The 12767-nt window shown below is 53.4% G+C and overlaps 1 protein-coding gene across 1 annotated transcript in view; it reads left to right on the top strand.

Moving 5' to 3' along the window:
- ltn1 (listerin E3 ubiquitin protein ligase 1) overlaps positions 1-12767 on the top strand; it is a 129748-nt gene that overhangs the window by 62509 nt on the left and 54472 nt on the right. Inside the window, exons 25-27 of the mRNA XM_052521738.1 lie at positions 4405-4540; positions 6243-6387; positions 8629-8842. Of these exons, the coding sequence (XP_052377698.1) occupies positions 4405-4540; positions 6243-6387; positions 8629-8842 (495 nt within the window). The remainder of the gene's footprint in view (positions 1-4404; positions 4541-6242; positions 6388-8628; positions 8843-12767) is intronic.

The raw sequence follows: 12767 nt of genomic DNA, 5'->3' as shown, positions 1-12767 counted from the left end.
GATGTCGTCGTTGGGGAAAGGGAATACTAAACGTTTGACTACTTGATGTCGTCGTTGGGGAAAGGGAATACTAAACGTTTGACTACTTGATGTCGTCGTTGGGGAAAAGGGAATACTAAACGTTTGACTACTTGATGTAGTCGTTGGGAAAAGGGAATACTAAACGTTTGACTACTTGATGTCGTCGTTGGGGAAAAGGGAATACTAAATGTTTGACTACTTGATGTAGTCGTTGGGGAAAGGGAATACTAAACGTTTGACTACTTGATGTCGTCGTTGCAGGTTGGGGAAAGGGAATACTAAACGTTTGACTACTTGATGTCGTCGTTGGGGAAAAGGGAATACTAAACGTTTGACTACTTGATGTCGTCGTTACAGGCTGGGAAAAGGGAATACTAAACGTTTGACTACTTGATGTCGTCGTTGGGGAAAAGGGAATACTAAACGTTTGACTACTTGATGTCGTCGTTGGGAAAAGGGAATACTAAACGTTTGACTACTTGATGTCGTCGTTGGGGAAAAGGGAATACTAAACGTTTGACTACTTGATGTAGTGGTTGCAGGTTGGGAAAAGGGAATACTAAACGTTTGACTACTTGATGTCGTCGTTGGGGAAAGGGAATACTAAACGTTTGACTACTTGATGTCGTCGTTGGGAAAAGGGAATACTAAACGTTTGACTACTTGATGTCGTCGTTGGGAAAAGGGAATACTAAACGTTTGACTACTTGATGTCGTCGTTGGGGAAAGGAATACTAAACGTTTGACTACTTGATGTCGTCGTTGGGGAAAGGGAATACTAAACGTTTGACTACTTGATGTCGTCGTTGGGGAAAGGGAATACTAAACGTTTGACTACTTGATGTCGTCGTTGGGGAAAGGGAATACTAAACGTTTGACTACTTGATGTCGCTGGGGAAAGGGAATACTAAACGTTTGACTACTTGATGTCGTCGTTGGGGAAAGGGAATACTAAACGTTTGACTACTTGATGTCGTCGTTGGGGAAAAGGGAATACTAAACGTTTGACTACTTGATGTAGTCGTTGCAGGCTGGGAAAAGGGAATACTAAACGTTTGACTACTTGAAACCAGCGACCGCTCACTTCTCAGACAGATGTTTTTTCCCCGTCGGACCCGGGATTCGAACGGGCAACCCTCCGGTTGCTGGCTCGCCTCTAACGACTAGTCTACCTGCCGACCTATGTTCACTATTGAAGAATTGCTTTTTGTAAATCGAAATGGAGTTGGTTCTTTTTGCTCAGGAAGTTGTGACGTGTCGACGTGGTGGTGCTTGACTGAACGGCCAATCATATGGATAAAATATAGTGATGTCGGGGGGGGGTGGTATATACAGTATATATACGCGTGGTGGTGCTTGACTGAACGGCCAATCATATGGATAAAATATAGTGATGTCGGGGGGTTATACAGTTACATATTGTAATATTATTTTTTGGCTATATTATATAGATACTTAGAATCTATTTAGCAAAAAATGTATATATATATATATTTTTTTGCTAAGCAGTGTTATAGCTAGTGCTAATCTACTGTACCTGCGCCAAAACTCTGGTATTTTTCCTCCTATAGTTTGTTCTCCATTTTCTTTTTAAATAGTGAGCCAACATATATTTTCAGCACTTTTATTTCCATGGCTGATCATGTAAGAACAAACATTTGCGTGTTTTACTTGTGGGGACCAAACCGTTGAGTCCCATTAGAAATCCTATTTTCCCTTAACCCCTGACCTTAACCCCTGACCTTAACGGAGACTGGAGGTAGTGCAGAGTGTTGCAACGTCGTTTTCATCACAGAAGGAGCGGCTCCTTGTAACGTGCATCGACATTCCACATACTTTTGTACTGAAAATAGAGATGCGCCGTATCGTTCTGTCCTCTGTCGCCGGGGGCAGTATCGTTCTGTCCTCTGTCGCCGGGGCAGTATCGTTCTGTCCTCTGTCGCCGGGGGCAGTATCGTTCTTTCCTCTGTCGCCGGGGCAGTATCGTTCTGTCCTCTGTCGCCGGGGGCAGTATCGTTCTGTCCTCTGTCGCCGGGGCAGTATCGTTATTTCCTCTGTCGCCGGGGCAGTATCGTTCTGTCCTCTGTCGCCGGGGGCAGTATCGTTCTGTCCTCTGTCGCCGGGGGCAGTATCGTTCTTTCCTCTGTCGCCAGGGGCAGTATCGTTCTGTCCTCTGTCGCCGGGGGCAGTATCGTTCTTTCCTCTGTCGCCGGGGGCAGTATCGTTCTTTCCTCTGTCGCCGGGGCAGTATCGTTCTTTCCTCTGTCGCCGGGGGCAGTATCGTTCTTTCCTCTGTCGCCGGGGGCAGTATCGTTTGTCCTCTGTCGCCGGGGGCAGTATCGTTCTGTCCTCTGTCGCCGGGGCAGTATCGTTCTGTCCTCTGTCGCGGGGGCAGTATCGTTCTTTCCTCTGTCGCCGGGGGCAGTATCGTTCTGTCCTCTGTCGCCGGGGGCAGTATCGTTCTGTCCTCTGTCGCCGGGGCAGTATCGTTCTTTCCTCTGTCGCCGGGGGCAGTATCGTTCTGTCCTCTGTCGCCGGGGCAGTATCGTTCTGTCCTCTGTCGCCGGGGCAGTATCGTTCTTTCCTCTGTCGCCGGGGGCAGTATCGTTCTGTCCTCTGTCGCCGGGGCAGTATCGTTCTTTCCTATGTCGCCGGGGCAGTATCGTTCTTTCCTCTGTCGCCGGGGGCAGTATCGTTCTGTCCTCTGTCGCCGGGGCAGTATCGTTCTTTCCTCTGTCGCCGGGGGCAGTATCGTTCTTTCCTCTGTCGCCGGGGCAGTATCGTTCTTTCCTCTGTCGCCGGGGGCAGTATCGTTCTGTCCTCTGTCGCCGGGGCAGTATCGTTCTGTCCTCTGTCGCCGGGGGCAGTATCGTTCTGTCCTCTGTCGCCGTGGGGCAGTATCGTTCTGTCCTCTGTCGCCGGGGGCAGTATCGTTCTGTCCTCTGTCGCCGGGGGCAGTATCGTTCTTTCCTCTGTCGCCGGGGGCAGTATCGTTCTGTCCTCTGTCGCCGGGGCAGTATCGTTCTGTCCTCTGTCGCCGGGGCAGTATCGTTCTTTCCTCTGTCGCCGGGGCAGTATCGTTCTTTCCTCTGTCGCCGGGGCAGTATCGTTCTGTCCTCTGTCGCCGGGGGCAGTATCGTTCTGTCCTCTGTCGCCGGGGGGTTCTTTCCTCTGTCGCCGGGGCAGTTCGTTTGTCCTCTGTCGCCGGGGGCAGTATCGTTCTGTCCTCTGTCGCGGGGGGCAGTATCGTTCTTTCCTCTGTCGCCGGGGCAGTATCGTTATTTCCTCTGTCGCCGGGGGCAGTATCGTTCTGTCCTCTGTCGCCGGGGGCAGTATCGTTCTTTCCTCTGTCGCCGGGGGCAGTATCGTTCTGTCCTCTGTCGCCGGGGGCAGTATCGTTCTGTCCTCTGTCGCCGGGGGCAGTATCGTTCTGTCCTCTGTCGCCGGGGCAGTATCGTTCTTTCCTCTGTCGCCGGGGCAGTATCGTTCTGTCCTCTGTCGCCGGGGGGCAGTATCGTTCTTTCCTCTGTCGCCGGGGGCAGTATCGTTCTTTCCTCTGTCGCCGGGGGCAGTATCGTTCTTTCCTCTGTCGCCGGGGGCAGTATCGTTCTTTCCTCTGTCGCCGGGGGCAGTATCGTTCTGTCCTCTGTCGCCGGGGGCAGTATCGTTCTTTCCTCTGTCGCCGGGGGCAGTATCGTTCTGTCCTCTGTCGCCGGGGGCAGTATCGTTCTTTCCTCTGTCGCCGGGGGCAGTATCGTTCTTTCCTCTGTCGCCGGGGGCAGTATCGTTCTTTCCTCTGTCGCCGGGGGCAGTATCGTTCTTTCCTCTGTCGCCGGGGGCAGTATCGTTCTGTCCTCTCTGTCGGGGGCAGTATCGTTCTGTCCTCTGTCGCCGGGGGGCAGTATCGTTCTGTCCTCTGTCGCCGGGGCAGTATCGTTCTGTCCTCTGTCGCCGGGGGCAGTATCGTTCTTTCCTCTGTCGCCGGGGGCAGTATCGTTCTTTCCTCTGTCGCCGGGGGCACTGATTTGAAGTGTAGATTTCATGGAAAGAGCAGGTGTTCTTAATGTTTTGTATACTCGGTGTATAGGCTGTTCATCAAAATAGCCTATTTTGCATTGATAACCAAATATAATCTCAGGGACTGTTGAAACCGTAAACCAAACAACAAGAATCCTCCCTGAAAAGGCATTTTGTTTAGCAGTAATAACTAGTGATTACAGGCCATTGTGAAATGCCTGAACCTACTGTAGCCAGCTAGTTAGCCGTGTGCTTTTTTTCATTCATGACCAAAACATGATGTTCTATTTCTTTTAGTAGATATGGGAATGAATACACAAGCAGGATATCAAAGTGAGGGTGTGTGTAATCCCTGTGGTCCTCTAGGTGTTTGTGGGTGTGTGTCGGTGCTGTTGTGCTGTCTCAAGGCCTCCACGCCAGTGCAGGAGGAGCTGCTAATAGCTGTACTGGCCACCATGATGGAATGGAGAAACAGCAAAGAAGACTGGTTCCTATTCAGCAGGTAGGAGGGACCATACCTGGCTGGCTGGCTGGCTAGCTGAATCTGTCTGGCTGGCTAGCTGAATCTGTCTGGCTAGCTAGCTAGCTGAATCTGTCTGGCTGGCTAGCTAGCTGAATCTGTCTGGCTAGCTAGCTAGCTGAATCTGTCTGGCTGGCTAGCTGAATCTGTCTGGCTAGCTAGCTGAATCTGTCTGGCTGGCTAGCTGAATCTGTCTGGCTGGCTAGCTGAATCTGTCTGGCTGGCTAGCTGAATCTGTCTGGCTGGCTAGCTGAATCTGTCTGGCTAGCTAGCTAGCTGAATCTGTCTGGCTGGCTAGCTAGCTGAATCTGTCTGGCTAGCTAGCTAGCTGAATCTGTCTGGCTGGCTGGCTAGCTGAATCTGTCTGTCTGGCTGTGTTCCAGTGGTCTGTTAAACCCTTTACTCTCTGTGTTCCAGTGGTCTGTTAAAACCCTCTGTGTTCCAGTGGTCTGTTAAAACCCTTTACCCTCTGTGTTCCAGTGGTCTGTTAAACCCCTTTACCCTCTGTGTTCCAGTGGTCTGTTAAAACCCTTTACCCTCTGTGTTCCAGTGGTCTGTTAAAACCCTTTACCCTCTGTGTTCCAGTGGTCTGTTAAAACCCTTTACCCTCTGTGTTCCAGTGGTCTGTTAAACCCCTTTACCCTCTGTGTTCCAGTTAAAACCCTTTACCCTCTGGGTTCCAGTGGTCTGTTAAAACCCTTTACCCTCTGTGTTCCAGTGGCCTGTTAAACCCCTTTACCCTCTGTGTTCCAGTTAAAACCCTTTACCCTCTGGGTTCCAGTGGTCTGTTAAAACCCTTTACCCTCTGTGTTCCAGTGGTCTGTTAAAACCCTTTACCCTCTGTGTTCCAGTGGTCTGTTAAACCCCTTTACCCTCTGTGTTCCAGTGGTCTGTTAAAACCCTTTACCCTCTGTGTTCCAGTGGTCTGTTAAACCCCTTTACCCTCTGTGTTCCAGTGGTCTGTTAAACCCCTTTACCCTCTGTGTTCCAGTGGTCTGTTAAAACCCTTTACCCTCTGTGTTCCAGTGTTCCTGTTAAAACCCTTTACCCTCTGTGTTCCAGTGGTCTGTTAAAACCCTTTACCCTCTGTGTTCCAGTGGTCTGTTAAACCCCTTTACCCTCTGTGTTCCAGTGGTCTGTTAAAACCCTTTACCCTCTGTGTTCCAGTGGTCTGTTAAAACCCTTTACCCTCTGTGTTCCAGTGGCCTGTTAAAACCCTTTACCCTCTGTGTTCCAGTGGTCTGTTAAAACCCTTTACCCTCTGTGTTCCAGTGGTCTGTTAAAACCCTTTACCCTCTGTGTTCCAGTGGTCTGTTAAAACCCTTTACCCTCTGTGTTCCAGTGGTCTGTTAAAACCCTTTACCCTCTGTGTTCCAGTGGTCTGTTAAAACCCTTTACCCTCTGTGTTCCAGTGGTCTGTTAAACCCTTTACCCTCTGTGTTCCAGTGGTCTGTTAAAACCCTTTACCCTCTGTGTTCCAGTGGTCTGTTAAAACCCTTTACCCTCTGTGTTCCAGTGGTCTGTTAAAACCCTTTACCCTCTGTGTTCCAGTGGTCTGTTAAAACCCTCTGTGTTCCAGTGGTCTGTTAAACCCCTTTACCCTCTGGGTTCCAGTGGTCTGTTAAAACCCTTTACCCTCTGTGTTCCAGTGGTCTGTTAAAACCCTTTACCCTCTGTGTTCCAGTGACCTTTCCAAGACGACCGCGTCCCAGCTGTCTCTCAGCGTGGAGATAATGCGTTTCCTGTCCCGGTTGGTGACTCATTTTCCCACAATCCTCGGGGGCAGCCAGTGGGACTTCCTGCTCTGCTCCATGCTGGCCTGGCTAGAGGTAAAATGGCTGCCCAGACCATGTGACCATAACAAGCAAATAGTCCTGGCTCTTCATATACCCATCCTCGTCATTTATCAGACACTCGTATCCAGAGTGACATAGTCAGTACATTCATCTTCAGATAGCTAGGTGGACCAGTCATAGTCAGTACATTCATCTTCAGATAGCTAGGTGGACCAGTCATAGTCAGTACATTCATCTTCAGATAGCTAGGTGGACCAGTCATAGTCAGTACATTCATCTTCAGATAGCTAGGTGGACCAGTCATAGTCAGTACATTCATCTCCAGATAGCTAGGTGGACCAGTCATAGTCAGTACATTCATCTTCAGATAGCTAGGTGGACCAGTCAAAGTCAGTACATTCATCTTCAGATAGCTAGGTGGACCAGTCATAGTCAGTACATTCATCTCCAGATAGCTAGGTGGACCAGTCATAGTCAGGACATTCATCTTCAGATAGCTAGGTGGACCTCAGTCATAGTCAGTACATTCATCTCCAGATAGCTAGGTGGACCAGTCATAGTCAGGACATTCATCTTCAGATAGCTAGGTGGACCAGTCATAGTCAGTACATTCATCTCCAGATAGCTAGGTGGACCAGTCATAGTCAGTACATTCATCTACAGATAGCTAGGTGGACCAGTCAAAGTCAGTACATTCATCTGCAGATAGCTAGGTGGACCAGTCATAGTCAGTACATTCATCTCCAGATAGCTAGGTGGACCAGTCATAGTCAGTACATTCATCTACAGATAGCTAGGTGGACCAGTCATAGTCAGTACATTCATCTTCAGATAGCTAGGTGGACCAGTCATAGTCAGTACATTCATCTCCAGATAGCTAGGTGGACCAGTCATAGTCAGTACATTCATCTTCAGATAGCTAGATGGACCAGTCATAGTCAGTACATTCATCTCCAGATAGCTAGGTGGACCAGTCATAGTCAGGACATTCATCTTCAGATAGCTAGGTGGACCAGTCATAGTCAGTACATTCATCACCAGATAGCTAGGTGGACCAGTCATAGTCAGGACATTCATCAGATAGCTAGATGGACCAGTCATAGTCAGTACATTCATCTTCAGATAGCTAGATGGACCAGTCATAGTCAGTACATTCATCTCCAGATAGCTAGGTGGACCAGTCATAGTCAGGACATTCATCTTCAGATAGCTAGGTGGACCAGTCATAGTCAGTACATTCATCTCCAGATAGCTAGGTGGACCAGTCATAGTCAGTACATTCATCTTCAGATAGCTAGGTGGACCAGTCATAGTCAGGACATTCATCTTCAGATAGCTAGGTGGACCAGTCATAGTCAGTACATTCATCACCAGATAGCTAGGTGGACCAGTCATAGTCAGTACATTCATCTCCAGATAGCTAGGTGGACCAGTCATAGTCAGTACATTCATCTCCAGATAGCTAGGTGGACCAGTCATAGTCAGTACATTCATCTTCAGATAGCTAGGTGGACCAGTCATAGTCAGTACATTCATCACCAGATAGCTAGGTGGACCAGTCATAGTCAGTACATTCATCTACAGATAGCTAGGTGGACCAGTCATAGTCAGTACATTCATCTACAGATAGCTAGGTGGACCAGTCATAGTCAGTACATTCATCTTCAGATAGCTAGGTGGACCAGTCATAGTCAGTACATTCATCTTCAGATAGCTAGGTGGACCAGTCATAGTCAGTACATTCATCTCCAGATAGCTAGGTGGACCAGTCATAGTCAGTACATTCATCTCCAGATAGCTAGGTGGACCAGTCATAGTCAGTACATTCATCTACAGATAGCTAGGTGGACCAGTCATAGTCAGTACATTCATCACCAGATAGCTAGGTGGACCAGTCATAGTCAGTACATTCATCTTCAGATAGCTAGGTGGAACAGTCATAGTCAGTACATTCATCTTCAGATAGCTAGGTGGACCAGTCATAGCTAGGTGGACCAGGTGGACTCTGCTTTCTTAGCTTGAGGGGGAAGCTGGTTCCGCCATTGAGGCGCCAGGGCAGACAAGACCTTTGAGTGGGAACTCTTCCCCCCAAGAGAGCGGAGTTGGCGGTACAGAGTGCTCAGGGTGGGGTGTAGGGTTTGAGCACAGCCTGAAGATAGGGAGGGGCAGTTCCTCTTCCTGATCCGTAGGCAAGTACCATGTCCTTATAGTGGATGTGAGCATCACACAGAGGTTGATTTTACAGCCCCTCCCTCCCTCTCGCCCTCCCTCCAGACGACTAGCGATAACGTGGGGTGTCTGTGGAACCCCTGGGTGCAGTTGTTGGTGTGTGAGACCTGTGAGCTGATCGTGCAGCTGAACCAGTTCTTCACAGCGCCCCCGCCTGGTGTGGATGACCTACTGCCCTCAGAGTTGACCGCAGAGTGGAACGACTTCTTCATAGAAGGGATATACAGCCTGATGCTGCCCCTGCCTGGCAAGATCACTGGTAGGGATGGGAGTGGGGGGGGGGTCAGGGTGTGTTTGTGGTGGTGGGGGGTCAGGGTGTGCTTGTGGTGGGGGGTGTCAGGGTGTGGTGGTGGTGGTGGGGGGGTCGGGTGTGTATGTGGTGTTAGGGGGGGTCAGGGAAGGGTTTGTTTATGGTGGGGGTCAGGGTGTGTTTGTGGTGGTAGGGGGTCAGGTATGGGGCAGGGTTTGTTTATGGTGGGGGGGTCAGGGTGTGTTTGTGGTGGCGGGGTCGGGGTGTGTATGTGGTGTTGGGGGTGTGTGTATGTGGTGGGGGTCAGGGTGTGTATGTGGTAGTGAGGGGGTCAGGGTGTGTATGAGGTAGTGGTGGGGAGTCAGGGTGTGAATGTGGTGGTGGGTGGGGTCAGGGTGTGTATGTGGTGGTGGGTGGGGTCAGGGTGTGAATGTGGTGGTGGGTGGGGTCAGGGTGTGAATGTGGTGGTGGGGGGGTCAGGGTGAATGTGGTGGTGGGTGGGGTCAGGGTGTGTATGTGGTGGTGGGTGGGGTCAGGGTGTGAATGTGGTGGAGGGTGGGGTCAGGGTGTGAATGTGGTGGTGGGTGGGGTCAGGGTGTGTATGTGGTGGTGGGTGGGGTCAGGCGTGAATGTGGTGGTGGGTGGGGTCAGGGTGTGAATGTGGTGGTGGGTGGGGTCAGGGCGTGAATGTGGTGGTGGGTGGGGTCAGGGAGTGAATGTGGTGGTGGGTGGGGTCAGGGTGTGTATGTTGGTTGGGGGGTCAGGGTGTGAATGTGGTGGTGGGTGGGGTCAGGGTGAATGTGGTGGTGGGTGGGGTCAGGGTGTGAATGTGGTGGTGGGTGGGGTCAGGGTGTGAATGTGGTGGTGGGTGGGGTCAGGGTGAATGTGGTGGTGGGTGGGGTCAGGGTGTGAATGTGGTGGTGGGTGGGGTCAGGGTGTGAATGTGGTGGTGGGTGGGGTCAGGGTGAATGTGGTGGTGGGTGGGGTCAGGGTGAATGTGGTAGTGAGGGGGTCAGGGTGTGTATGAGGTAGTGGTGGGGAGTCAGGGCGTGAATGTGGTGGTGAGGGGGGTCAGGGTGTGAATGTGGTGGTGGGTGGGGTCAGGGTGTGAATGTGGTGGTGGGTGGGGTCAGGGTGTGTATGTGGTGGTGGGTGGGGTCAGGGTGTGCATGTGGTGGTGGGTGGGGTCAGGGAGTGAATGTGGTGGTGGGTGGGGTCAGGGAGTGAATGTGGTGGTGGGTGGGGTCAGGGTGTGTATGTTGGTTGGGGGTCAGGGTGTGAATGTGGTGGTGGGTGGGGTCAGGGTGTGTATGTGGTGGTGGGTGGGGTCAGGGAGTGAATGTGGTGGTGGGTGGGGTCAGGGTGTGAATGTGGTGGTGGGTGGGGTCAGGGAGTGAATGTGGTGGTGGGTGGGGTCAGGGCGAATGTGGTGGTGGGTGGGGTCAGGGTGTGAATGTGGTGGTGGGTGGGGTCAGGGTGAATGTGGTGGTGGGTGGGGTCAGGGTGTGAATGTGGTGGTGAGGGGGTCAGGGTGTGAATGTGGTGGTGGGTGGGGTCAGGGTGTGAATGTGGTGGTGGGTGGGGTCAGGGCGTGAATGTGGTGGTGAGGGGGTCAGGGTGTGAATGTGGTGGTGGGTGGGGTCAGGGTGTGAATGTGGTGGTGAGGGGGGTCAGGGCGTGAATGTGGTGGTGAGGGGGTCGGTGTGAATGTGGTGGTGGGTGGGGTCAGGGAGTGAATGTGGTGGTGGGTGGGGTCAGGGCGAATGTGGTGGTGGGTGGGGTCAGGGTGTGAATGTGGTGGTGGGTGGGGTCGGGTGTGAATGTGGTGGTGAGGGGGTCGGTGTGAATGTGGTGGTGGGTGGGGTCAGGGTGTGAATGTGGTGGTGAGGGGGTCGGTGTGAATGTGGTGGTGGGTGGGGTCAGGGAGTGAATGTGGTGGTGGGTGGGGTCAGGGCGAATGTGGTGGTGAGGGGGGGTCAGGGTGTGAATGTGGTGGTGAGGGGGTCAGGGTGTGAATGTGGTGGTGAGGGGGTCAGGGTGTGAATGTGGTGGTGGGTGGGGTCAGGGTGTGAATGTGGTGGTGGGGGGGGTCAGGGTGTGAATGTGGTGGTGGGTGGGGTCAGGGTGTGAATGTGGTGGTGAGGGGGTCAGGGTGTGAATGTGGTGGTGGGTGGGGTCAGGGTGTGAATGTGGTGGTGGGTGGGGTCAGGGTGTGAATGTGGTGGTGGGTGGGGTCAGGGCGAATGTGGTGGTGAGGGGGTCAGGGTGTGAATGTGGTGGTGAGGGGGGTCAGGGTGAATGTGGTGGTGGGTGGGGTCAGGGTGTGAATGTGGTGGTGGGTGGGGTCAGGGTGAATGTGGTGGTGGGTGGGGTCAGGGTGTGAATGTGGTGGTGAGGGGGGGTCAGGGTGTGAATGTGGTGGTGGGTGGGGTCAGGGTGTGAATGTGGTGGTGGGTGGGGTCAGGGTGTGAATGTGGTGGTGGGTGGGGTCAGGGTGTGAATGTGGTGGTGGGTGGGGTCAGGGTGTGAATGTGGTGGTGGGTGGGGTCAGGGTGAATGTGGTGGTGGGTGGGGTCAGGGTGTGAATGTGGTGGTGGGGGGGTCAGGGTGTGAATGTGGTGGTGGGTGGGGTCAGGGTGTGAATGTGGTGGTGGGTGGGGTCAGGGTGTGAATGTGGTGGTGGGTGGGGTCAGGGAGTGAATGTGGTGGTGGGTGGGGTCAGGGTGTGAATGTGGTGGTGGGTGGGGTCAGGGAGTGAATGTGGTGGTGGGTGGGGTCAGGGTGTGAATGTGGTGGTGGGTGGGGTCAGGGTGTGAATGTGGTGGTGGGTGGGGTCAGGGTGTGAATGTGGTGGTGAGGGGGTCAGGGCGTGAATGTGGTGGTGAGGGGGTCAGGGTGTGTATGTGGTGGTGGGTGGGGTCAGTGGTGGTGGTGGTGGGTGGGGTCAGGGTGTGAATGTGGTGGTGGGTGGGGTCAGGGTGTGAATGTGGTGGTGAGGGGGGTCAGGGCGTGAATGTGGTGGTGAGGGGGTCGGTGTGAATGTGGTGGTGGGTGGGGTCAGGGTGTGAATGTGGTGGTGGGTGGGGTCAGGGAGTGAATGTGGTGGTGGGTGGGGTCAGGGTGTGAATGTGGTGGTGAGGGGGGTCAGGGTGTGTATGTGGTGGTGGGTGGGGTCAGGGTGTGAATGTGGTGGTGAGGGGGTCAGGTGTGAATGTGGTGGTGGGTGGGGTCAGGGTGTGAATGTGGTGGTGGGGGGGTCAGGGTGTGTATGTGGTGGTGGGTGGGGTCAGGGTGTGAATGTGGTGGTGGGTGGGGTCAGGGTGAATGTGGTGGTGGGTGGGGTCAGGGTGTGTATGTGGTGGTGGGTGGGGTCAGGTGTGAATGTGGTGGTGAGGGGGTCAGGGTGTGAATATGTTGGTTGGGGGGTCAGGGTGTGTATGTTGGTGGGTGGGGTCAGGGCGTGAATGTGGTGGTGAGGGGGGGTCAGGGTGTGTATGTGGTGGTGGGTGGGGTCAGGGCGTGAATGTGGTGGTGGGTGGGGTCAGGGTGAATGTGGTGGTGGGTGGGGTCAGGAGTGAATGTGGTGGTGGGTGGGGTCAGGGTGTGAATGTGGTGGTGGGTGGGGTCAGGGTGTGAATGTGGTGGTGGGTGGGGTCAGGGTGTGAATGTGGTGGTGAGGGGGTCAGGGCGTGAATGTGGTGGTGAGGGGGTCAGGGTGGTATGTGGTGGTGGGTGGGGTCAGGGTGAATGTGGTGGTGGGTGGGGTCAGGGTGTGAATGTGGTGGTGGGTGGGGTCAGGGTGTGAATGTGGTGGTGAGGGGGTCAGGGCGTGAATGTGGTGGTGAGGGGGTCGGTGTGAATGTGGTGGTGGGTGGGGTCAGGGTGTGAATGTGGTGGTGGGTGGGGTCAGGGAGTGAATGTGGTGGTGGGTGGG

The sequence above is a fragment of the Oncorhynchus keta genome, chromosome 6 (assembly GCF_023373465.1).
Source record: "Oncorhynchus keta strain PuntledgeMale-10-30-2019 chromosome 6, Oket_V2, whole genome shotgun sequence".
Classification (NCBI taxonomy): Eukaryota; Metazoa; Chordata; class Actinopteri; order Salmoniformes; family Salmonidae; genus Oncorhynchus; species Oncorhynchus keta.
Note: the sequence above shows the minus strand (reverse complement) of the source record. Positions and strands in the feature narration are given on the sequence as shown.